Source organism: Dipodomys ordii, unplaced genomic scaffold (assembly GCF_000151885.1).
Source record: "Dipodomys ordii isolate 6190 unplaced genomic scaffold, Dord_2.0 Scaffold5, whole genome shotgun sequence".
NCBI classification, from domain to species: Eukaryota; Metazoa; Chordata; class Mammalia; order Rodentia; family Heteromyidae; genus Dipodomys; species Dipodomys ordii.
Genome location: NW_012267221.1, coordinates 19,093,072 through 19,104,221, shown reverse-complemented (window position 1 = coordinate 19,104,221; position 11,150 = coordinate 19,093,072). Strand labels below are relative to the sequence as shown.

General features: G+C 37.4%; 1 protein-coding gene across 2 annotated transcripts in view; it reads left to right on the top strand.

Moving 5' to 3' along the window:
* The first annotated feature begins 990 nt into the window (after window positions 1–990).
* Stk39 (serine threonine kinase 39) overlaps window positions 991–11,150 on the top strand; it is a 206,977-nt gene continuing 196,817 nt past the window's right edge. For both annotated transcript variants that reach the window (XM_013030494.1, XM_013030500.1), the window contains exon 1: window positions 991–1,104. In XM_013030494.1, the coding sequence (XP_012885948.1) occupies window positions 1,090–1,104 (15 nt within the window). In that variant the 5' untranslated portion in view covers window positions 991–1,089. The remainder of the gene's footprint in view (window positions 1,105–11,150) is intronic.

The following is an 11,150-nucleotide window of genomic DNA, read 5'->3' as shown; positions in this document are numbered from 1 at the left end:
TTGGATGCTTCCTTGGGGTGTGAGTCATTGTTTTCATTGTAAGCATCCTTTCCTATTACATATATTAGAGAAACTAATATTGATCTATTTTCCTATTGCCAAAAGTCCCCCCTTCCCTTATCCAAGGATTGATTAGAGAATTGTTACCCAAAGAAAATCTTTGAGGAGAAAGTTAGATTTTAAATCTGGATCCTGAGCACAGGTTTTTTTTTTCTTATTCACTATCTTAGGGTGATAGAAGATTTATGCAATTAGAATGATATTTTTGTCAGTATTTGTATGGAGAATTGAGATATCTTAACCTAGTGGTCTTTACCCTCTATAGAGTATAAATTTGATTAGTAGTTCTTTGGGGTAAGCCACAGATGAATGCATGTTCATATTTTGTTCTTGTAACACATGGTAATGACATGATCATCTTTTAGGAGTTTGAGTGTGTTAGCTAAGGCTCAGAAAACTTTAGAAATAAGAAATTCGTTAAATGCCAAGAGTTTTGGTAACAATACATTGCACCACTTTGCTTAGCGTCCTTGAAATTTGTGCTTTCAGCAGGAGAGCACTAGGGCTGATTTCTGTTTTTCTAATTGTAGAGCAAGCGCAGAAGAAATAAGCTCTGAGAGTGCTTAGGAAAGATAAGATGCCTAGCTTCTCTTGAAAGCTCTGAAGTGCCCAACCAGAAGTGGTTTGGCTGACATGGGACAAGCACCTGAAATATAAAGGCTCTGCAGTTAGAAAGTGATCAGGACACAAGGATGGCAGCAGCACCCATGTAGGCTGTTTATGTCTGTTGTCCTTGTGTCCTCAGACATATATCCACTGGAAAAGTTGAGTCTGCCCTTTTTTTCCTCCAGAGAATTACTTGAAGACTTAAGAAACTCTTTTCATAAAGAGATGCCAAATAGTAGTGTTTGCATGTCATAAGTAAGGGACTTAAGAAGGTATTTATTTATGAAAGAAAACCACAAATACTGTTTTTATTTTTTTTTCTCAGGAAGTGGCGCTACAGCAGTGGTCCAGGCTGCCCTGTGCAAACCCAGGCAAGAACGTGTAGCAATAAAGAGGATCAACTTGGAAAAATGCCAGACCAGTATGGATGAACTACTAGTAAGTTAAGGAATCCTGCTGCTTGCTCTTTGTGACATCTGTGCATGTGGAGATGAGTGAGTAGAGCCATGGCTGGTGAATGAGTGGGTGTGGACTTCTCTTTGATATATGTATTTCTTGGGAACAGCCACAGCACTTCCTCCTCCTGCATAACTAATGATTCTATGCCTTGTGATTGTCTTGTACTTTCTATACTTTTCTTGGCTGTGATGAACAGTATTTTTCACCGTGTAAAACTTCAGTGGTCTTGGTGTTGACATTCCATTTTCTATACCAGTGGAGGCACGTTGTGCAGGATGGCTTGAGGACATGTGACTTTTTTGTGACCAGGAGTTTGAGGTCAAACTCCTGGCCCTCAAACTAGAAGGTTTGACATTTTAGCTTTCCAGAGTTTGGCTTTCTTACATGGTAACTTGTATTTTTCACTTGAAATGATATATGTTACTGATTGGAGTCTGTCTGTGTGGATATGATGTAGTAGCATTGGTTGGTTTAAAGGAAAATTTACTTTAGGCTTAACTGACTCATTATTAAATGAACAGCTTGGCAAATGATTATTAGTTGCCCAGCAAACTGTGAAGGGTTTGAGAGTTTAATCTCATAAATATGGTCATTGTTCTGCCTGCCAATTTTTTTCTTTTTCCTTTGGTCATTTATTTGAGGATAATAGAAAACTGTGGTGGAGGAGTTAACTGATTGGTTATCCCAACACTAATCCCAGTGCAAATATTAGTCCAATAGCTCCATACAAGCTACAAAGTATAATGACAGTTGGCTCCAGATAAAGAAGCCTTTTGTTATATTCTACATTGGGAATGGAATGTCATTAACAAGAGCTTTTTGTCTTCACTCAGAATATAGCTTTTATTTCAGGCTTAATTACAGTACACTATGGTATAAATTAAGTACAAGGGTAAAGCTGTACTTTTCCAGCTCTGTTTGGCCTCACATTTTAAATTTAGGCTACACAATACATAGATTTCACTAGGACTGAGGTAATAGATTATCTGTTTAAACTAAAATTAAATCAAGAACTTCTATAATGTAATGTTAACTTTTAAAACTTAGCCTTATAATTTAATGTTAATTTTTTAAATTTATGCCTTTCCTTCTCCTCTCCTTAGATGGACTTAGCTTGTATGGAAAGGACTACTGTATACATATTTGTCTGTGTATGGCCATTGTGGTGACCAAGAAAATTGTACCTTAGTCATCCAACCAGTTTTCAAGGTCACTTTCCCTGGGTGGAAAAAAATGCATTGAGCAAACTCTGGAGAGAGTTGAGTCCTGCTTCTCCTACTAAGCTTTTTTTTTTTTTTTTAAACAACTTTAGTTGATTTAAGTAATAGCTCATGGGTATTGTAAAAGACAGTTACATTTTAAGACCTTGAGTTCCTTCTGAAGTTCTTAAATTCTGTGGCTGTATATAAGTGCACATTAGCTTTTCTTTAAAGTTTTTTTTTAAATATACATTTAAACTTAAGTACTATTGGGAAATATCACTCGATAACTTTCTCCTGGTGTTTGTCTCACTGGAATGCTTTATGGAGGTCCTAGCCATCCTCTGTATACCTGAATAGGTATACAGAATATGTGCTATGTGCTTATTTGCTCCTATGTCTGACAGTCCTAGAACCAGCCTGCTAGATGCTATGGCCAGTTTGTAGTCAAACCTCAGTTGTCCAGGTACTTCATATATTCCCTTGCAATTTTTTCCATTAGTAACTTGCTGCCTGGCTTGGTAGCTATATGACGACTTGAGTAGAGGTAAGCAGGGCATCATTCCAGTTCTCTTCTTTTCCTGAGACTAATAAGCATAGCCGTGTCATTTGGAGGTACTTGTAAGTTAGCTTTCTATCTAGGAATGAATGCTTTTATGGCTGTTGGCTGATTTATGAGTTAGCCTTGTGGTGGTTAATTTACTTCCCTTCTTTTTTATCTTCCTGTAATGTCTGTGTTGTAGAGCATATATGCCTAATTATTTCTTATTAAATTAAAATGGTTTCTCACTTAAAAGGAAACTAAAATAATAAATTTATTGCTTCCATCTTCCCTTAACCTTAAATCTTTGTCCTTTTAATGTTTGGGCATATTTAGAGAAGGGAAGAATTGCTATGGTTTTCAGAATGTATTATTCCCTGGTTCTTTAAAAAAAAAGAATTTATAGTTTACCTCAGGTTGTCAGGCTTTTATGTTCTAGTTGATACATGAGCTTGTGTGGAGCAAAGTTTCTGTCACTCTCTCAGCTTGTAATGCTGCTGTTGCCTGCACTTTTATTATGTCTGTGGGTTCACAATTTGGCAGTGTTTGGATATCCGGTATCCTAATAATCCCCTAGTTCCGTTGTCAGTGTGTGTTAGACACAGGTCAGTATGCGGCAGCATCTCACAGAGGGTGCCATGTGCTAACTGGAAAACTGGAAACCAGTGTTCTGAGAAGAAACAATGACCACTGGGATCTTTGTCTTATGGGAGTGCTATGTCATAGAAGTCATAGCTATCAGCTCTTTGCTGGCCATTGGAACATCTGCTTCTCTCTAAACTGTTATCACCTCCTGACCCCCATTACTACCCTGTCCTCATTTCCACTCCCTGTCCTGATTTCAGTCCCCTCTCTCTGCTATTGGCTTCCATGTTTTGTCCTTTGGCAAGCTCGAATCTACGTGCAGAGCTATTATCCTATAGTCTGCTTCTTAGGTACTGAGAATCTATACATTTCTTTGTGCTTGTAGAGTTGGTTCCTGGTTTTGTTGTAGAAAGATCCAGATTGTTAATGTGCTTTCTCTGGGAAACAAGGAGCAAAAGAAACATTGGATGAGATCATTGATATGAAATAATTGGTGATTTAAATGAACACTGCTAAATCTTTTTTGTTGTTATTGCTGTTTTGTTTAAAGAGGTGGCCTATTTAGAGTGTTTGTATAGGTACATTCCTGTTTCTGTGACAAAAGACAAAATTTAAACTGTCCCAAACAGAAAAATAATGACTCTCAGAAGTATTTTTTTTAGTTTGGTTCCATTACTAGATTTATTTATTATAAAGGTAGATATTTAGTATTCAGTACAGTTTTCAATAAAATTAGCTGGGCACTGTGGCTCATTCCTGAACCTTAGCTGCTTACCAGGCTGAGATCTGAGGATCACAGTTCAAAGCCATTCTGGGGCAGGAAAGTCCTTGAGAGTCTTCTCTCCATTTAAACACTAAAAAGTCAGAAGTGGAGCTGTAGCTCAAGTGTTAGAGTACTAGCCTTGAGCACAAAAGCTCAGGGAAGGTACCCAGGCACTGAGTTCAAATTCCAGACCAGTATCAAAAAAGTAATTAAAATTAAAAAATACACCATGAAAATGACTATTGTAATTAAATTACCAAAGGTAAATTAATTACATATACAAAGTGCATATACTTATTTGGTAAAGACTTAGTTTCTGTAGTGTGCTTAGTTCCATTAAAAGAATGATTTGAGGGTGTGTATGGGATTACCAGACTTTGTGCTTACTAAAAACTAAAATTTATTCTAATTTAACAGCAATTAGGTTAGCATACTTACTCTAAAACAAATATTTTCATTGATGTGATTCGAATGGTATTCAGTTAATCCAAACTAATATGTATGTTTGTGTTGTGGATTCATTTGAATTTCCTTCTGTTTTGGGGGTTTGACCTTTATCTGATCTCTGGGTAAAATGACCATATGGTTAAAATAATATTGATGTGTTCTATACATCCGAGACTATGTCAATACAGATGTAGTCACCTTTTGAGATTTGTTGTTGCCACATTTGTTGTTATCCCCATTTGTCAATCTCACAGTGGTATAAATGGCTAATTTTAATTAACTTAACAACTCTGGAAGATAATTATCCTTATAGAGCAGAAGCTTGTTAGCTGTTATTGGGCCCTGTAGATATTAGATTCTCAGTGAGGTGGTGGGAAGAAAAAAGGACTCCATAGATTTGTGAGTCTCTTCATTTTTGTGTTGGGTTGGAATGACTTTTGAGTTGCGAGTGCCTTTCTGTACTTTGTCCCTCTGTTGGCCTAGAACTGGTTTAGCAGATTGGTAGACAGATTACATTTCTCTAATATTCCTTTCATCAGTGGGATTGCTCTCCAAAATCAATTTCAGATTGACTAAAGGGATCTGACATGGGGCTGGGAAGGTGGCTCAGTGGTAGAGCGTTTGCCTTGCATACCTGAGGCCCTGGGTTCAATTCCTTAGCACCACATAAGCAGAAAGAAAAAAGCCAGAAGTGGTGCTGTGGCTCAAGTGGTAGAGCACTAGCCTTGAGCTGAAGAGCTGAGGGACAGCTTCCAGGCCCAGAGTTCAGGCCCCACGACCGGACCCCCCCCAAAAAAAAAAGCGGTTGCCTATGTCCTGGGTTTGATCCCCAGTACCAAAAAAAAGGGATCTGACATATGGTCTTGCAGAGGAGCATATTATATTCTATGTAGAGATGGCCTTGAGGTTTCTTTGTGGTCAGACTCAATGGTTAGGGATGCTACCTTAGTGCACATTTGACTTCCTTAGACTTCATTACATGAGTTAGCAATTTATCATCTTTGGAAGTTGTTTGTCTTTTATCCTTTGTCATCAGGTGACAAAATAAATTCCATTAATATTTCAGTCCTTTTAATTTACCTTAGAATCCACTTTTTCTAGCTTTCAGGGTATTCTCCTTTATTTTATCTAGAGATTGATTAATGCTTCAGCTTATCATTCATTTGACTTTATGACTTTTTTTTCTTTTTTTGTCGGTTGTGGAGCTTAACTCTGGGCTTGGGCACTTCAGCTCTTCAGCTCAAGGCCAGCCTTCTACTGTTTGAGCCACAGCACCACTTCCGGTTTTCTAGTGGTTTATTGGAGATAAGCATCTCACAGACTTTTCTGCTGAGGCTGGCTTTGAACTGTGATCCTCAGATCTCAGCCTCCTCGTAGCTAGGATAACAGGCATGAGCCACCAGCGCCTGGCTTGACTTTTTTTTTTTTGAAACAGGAATTTTCTAAGTAGCCAATGCTGACCTTGGTCATATTGTATAACTTTGGGCTGACCTGGAACTTAAGATTCTCCTGCCCTAGCCTTCTGGATACTGAGATCACAAACATTCCAACTCAGCCTAAGATTTTCTGATACATAGGCTTTCCCCTATCCATTTCAACTTTTTCTCCAGTTGACTTCTCATGTTTTTAATGTGTGTTTGATGTAGTTACAAATAACTCAACCTCATTTTTTCTCATTCTTACACTCAAATGTCATCAAAATTTATAATTTAATTCTTTGGCATAGGAGAGCAATAGCTGGAAGAGAAATCATTGCCTAGGGACCAGGCAAAGTTCTCATTTCTTTAAAAAAGGAAAATAGGGGACTGGGAAGGTGGCTCAGTGGTAGAGTGCTTGCCTTGCATGCATGAGGCCCTGGGTTCAATTCCTCAGCACCACATAAGCAGCAAAAGCCGGAAGTGGCGCTGTAACTCAAATGGTAGAGTGCTAGCCTTGAGCTGAACAGCTGAGGGACAGTGCCCAGGCCCAGAGTTCAGACCTGACAACCGACAAAAAAATAAAGAAGAAGGAAAACATAGTTAAGTGATTACATTATAGAGTTTTGTAATAATCATTAAGCTGTTTTAGTTTTGATAGATGACAGATGTGAGCAAAGTCATTTCAAAGGAACAATGGTTACATAGAGTCCCTCATGTTCCACATTGTGGTGGAGGACACAGAGCTCCAGGGCCAAGAGATCACTTCTTTGCCGTTCCCCTGAAGGATCACCAAGGCCTTTGGAGGAGCGTCCCCCTCCTTCCCAGGATAAGAAACAATTACTTTTCCAATTTTTCTCCTCAAAGTTTTGAGTGTGTATATTTAAATTTAATTCTTTGAAACAAGTCATTTTAAATTCACTTAAAGTACTACTAGCAAATCATGCTTTATAATTTAAGAGAGAGTCAAGTCATTCTAGCAGTGTGATTTGATATTACAAACCTATTGTGAAGTCATAGATTTGGGCACAGTGTGCTTTCTTTTCTCCCTAGGAGAAAAGGATATACATTGTGTACATAGTATATAATGAAAGTTTCTTAGCCTTGAACTGGAAAAGTTCTGGCATTCATTTGTTTCTTTTTCTGTCATCCTTATAAAGGTAATTCACTATCTCTCACACAGGATTCAGAGAGAAATTATGAAATTGATCTTCAGAATAAATCCACAGCCCTAAGTTAGCTTTCTGGTGTCTTATTTTCTTTCTCTTGATTTGATGTCCAACCCTCCTCCTTCCTTCCCTCCCTCTCTTGATCCCTTCCTCCTTCCTTTTTTCATCTTTTTTCCCTTTTCCCTTCTTCCCTCTTTTCCTTCCTTTCTTTAGAAGAATGAGTTTCTCCCTTTCTGCCTCCCTCCTTCTCTCCCTCCCTCCTTCTCTTGACTTTTAGGGGAATGAATTAGCTATGATTTATAGGGTAATTTAGAGACTAAAATTCTATAGATAGTTACCTGCTTGAATGATTATTTGAGAGGAATAACAGTTCCTGTAACAGTTACCTGTAACAGGTTTTACGTAGCCATTTAAATTGAGATGATAATATTTGGGGAGCTTTGAACAATTCTTCCAGTCAGAAGTTTTTATTTTCTCCCTGTTCTTTTTTTTCTTCTTCCTTTTTTTGTCGGTTGTGGGGCCTGATCTCTGGGCTTGGGTACTGCCCCTGCGCTCAGCTCAAGGCGAGTGCTCTACTGCTTGAGCCACAGTGCCACTTCTGTTTTTCTAGTGGTTTATTGGAGGTAAGAGTCTCACGCACTTTCCTGCCCTGGCTGGACAGTGATCCTCAGATCTCAGCCTCATGAGTAGCTAGGATTACAGATGTGAGCCATCGGCGCCCGGCTCCCTGTTTTTTTAATTGAAAATTTTTAAGAAAAAAAGCCATGTCATTGTTTATATGTAATTTAAGCAAATCACTTGAATTATGCTGATGCTTTTGCAAATGTTGTTTATTGTAGCAAGATTATACTAGTTAAAAATATCTAGCTTGTAAGTTAACCTTAAATTTGTATAATTTGTGTTTGTGTTTTATGTATTACATTGATCTAAGTATTTTTTCCATTCTGTTTAAGCTTAATAACTTTATAGTTCATAAGTTAATTACTTATATCCCAGCTCATACCTCATTGTATTGAGAAAATACACTTGTCTGTTCCTGTAGCCTTTTATACCAAGCATTTGAAATATATTAAAATATAAGCTTACTTCATCATGTATAGTGCTCTTTTGAGCATTTCAGGCATTAGTCATCAAGTTCTGTACTGTTAATTGACTCTTGCCACTTAGCAATTATTTTCATATGATTTAGATTAGAAATGGATTTTTTGCTATTTTGAAGACATGAAAATATTTTTAAGCAATTAGACTTAGTACTTAAGTGCAAATGAATATAGTTCTGAAGTTACATTAGCTTAGAAATATGTATTAAAATATGAATTTCAATTTTGGAATATCAAATTTAAAAGTTATGCTAAAGTTTCATCTGATGCAAATCACATATTCCAGTTAAATTTTCTTTTATATGTTTTTGTACATTTGCTAAACATGAATTGGTAAGTTTTTTTTTAATAAAGAAACAAGAATCATGCAAAAGGTATCTACTGTAAGGTAGCAAACACGCAGTATACAGCAGAGTAGGAAAACTTTATGAAAACAGCTTTTGTCATAGCTCACTTTATTTCTTTACACTGCTGGCTTGGAAGCAGGGCCTCATGAGGCTTTGTGGAGCCAGATCAGTGCTCTGTCACCCAGCAGTACCCCAGCCTCATGTCGCACTGTTGTGCATGCCACTTTTGTCATACTCATTGGCTTCTAGAAACTGCTTGGGTGAAGACAAATGCTTTTGTCCTTTCCTATTATTGTTAATTCCTTTCTAAGGGGTATTAGACAGAATATGCAACTCACTCTTCTTTGAACAGGTTTTGCTTTTTTTGGATGTAAAGTCTTGAGAGCTTGCTGCATAAGTAATGCATCATTTTTATAATTAAAAAATTTACAATGACATTTTTCATGGTTGAAAATGAGAATTCAGAAAAATATAGTCTCCTGTAAGAGTACTTTAAAAAATATTTTTCTTCCATTTATTGTCTGACATTTGAAATTGCTAAAGTTTAATTTTGCTTATTTATTTTAAATCCTGCTACTTAAACAGCGTTTGATTATTTGTGAATATTGATTAACTCACTCCTCATAGAGATAGCTGATATTCTGGAAGTGCCAGCTGGAGAATGACATTTCTTCAGTGTTTTTATATAACTCAGTTTTTTCTATGTCATTTCAGAAGGTACTTAAATGCTTGGAGGTTAGTGCATGTAATTCAGTGGTGTATTTGGCTCTCTGTTGCATTTGGAAATACACATTTCATTTGGTAGTGTTTGCAAATTGAACATATACATCTTACTTCTTTCATAGATTAATTTGCGATGTAGTAATGTGTCCAGGAGCCAGATACCTCATTACATTGGAAGGAAGCTTGTTTCTCAGTGATTAGCCAGAGGCAGTTCTTCTCAGCCTTGCTGGAACCTGAGGATCACCTGGGAGCTTTTGAAACTTTTCATTCTCAGGCTGAACCCTAAACCAATTTACATCAGTTTCCTTAGGCTGGGACCCAGGCGCTGATGTTTTGTAAAGCTCTCCAGTGATTTCAGTGTGTAGCCAAAATTGAGATCCATTGCTTTAGAATAAAGTTAGGAAGAATATCTCCTCAGATTTAATGGAGATTTAACTGCACATAGGAATTGCACATAGGAAGAACTTCAATAGGTTTGATTTCTTAACTAAGATTGCCACCATTATCTGTTAGGGAAGAATTGATTTAGAATTTGCATAGATTGGGAAAAGATGAGGATGTTTTTATATTTTGAATTCAGAATTCATTTATACTTTCTCCTTTCAGTAACAATATCTCTTTCCTTTAGTGCTTTGTGAATCTCATTGTTCTAGCGACAAAAGAAACCAAGCTTTAAGTTTTTCCTAATTCTTTATATCTTCAATATTAGTTCAAAGAACTTTTTGTAGCAATTCTTTATTTTTGTGGAACGTATTCCTAGTATAAATATTTACACTCCTTTTTTCCAAAAGAGTTTCAGACAGCTTACCAGCGTACATGGAGTATGACAAGTGGGGGATGACAATGTAGTAGAAATTAAACACACAGAGGAATAATTTGTAAAACACCGATGGGAACGTTGTTGTTAGAGTGAAGCTGGTTGGGCCTATTTGTCTAGGTGACCTCTCTCTGCATTATAGGCAACTCCTCCAGCAGGTGCCTGGTATCTAGGAAAGGCCAGTGCTCTGCCAGAGGCTGTCTCTGTGCCTTGGAGGCTGAACCAGGAACTTGGGACACTTGAGGTTAGTGGTCTACATGGGTACACTCGCAGCAAGGTCCTGAGACAGAAAGTTTATGAAAACAGCTTTAGTCACAGCTCACCATCAGAAAACTAGAAATTGCACTGTGTTTCAATGGAACTCAAACAGTGGTTTTCTGATGGTTAATTGGCGATGAGTCTCCCACACGCTCCTGCCTGAGCTGGCTTTGAATTGTGATCCTCAGATCTCAGCCTCCTGAGTAGCTAGGATTTTTTTTTTTTATTGTGAAAATACCATACAGTGGGGTTACAATTACTTGGGCAAGGTAATGAGTACATTTCTTATCAAGCATTATTGCCTCCTCCTTTGTTTCCATTTTTCATCCCCATCTCTCCCTCCCACCTCCCCGCAAAGTTGTAAAGTTCGTTTTTTTGATATAACGACTTGTACAACTCATTGTTGCAATGGGTCCCCCTGTATCCCTATTTAAAAAGATTTGTTTTCTCCCTTCCCCTCCACAAATTATACCAACATCATATACAGGGAAATCAGGGGTTATAATGTGGGGGAGGGACATACAAAGCAGCAAAGAAATCATCTTATAAATATGTTAGAAACAATTGCATGAAAAAAAACATTTGAATATTTATCATGGGGTTAATTTCCCTAACATCAACTTATCTGACCTTTTCTGCTTGACTCAGACATATTCTAGTT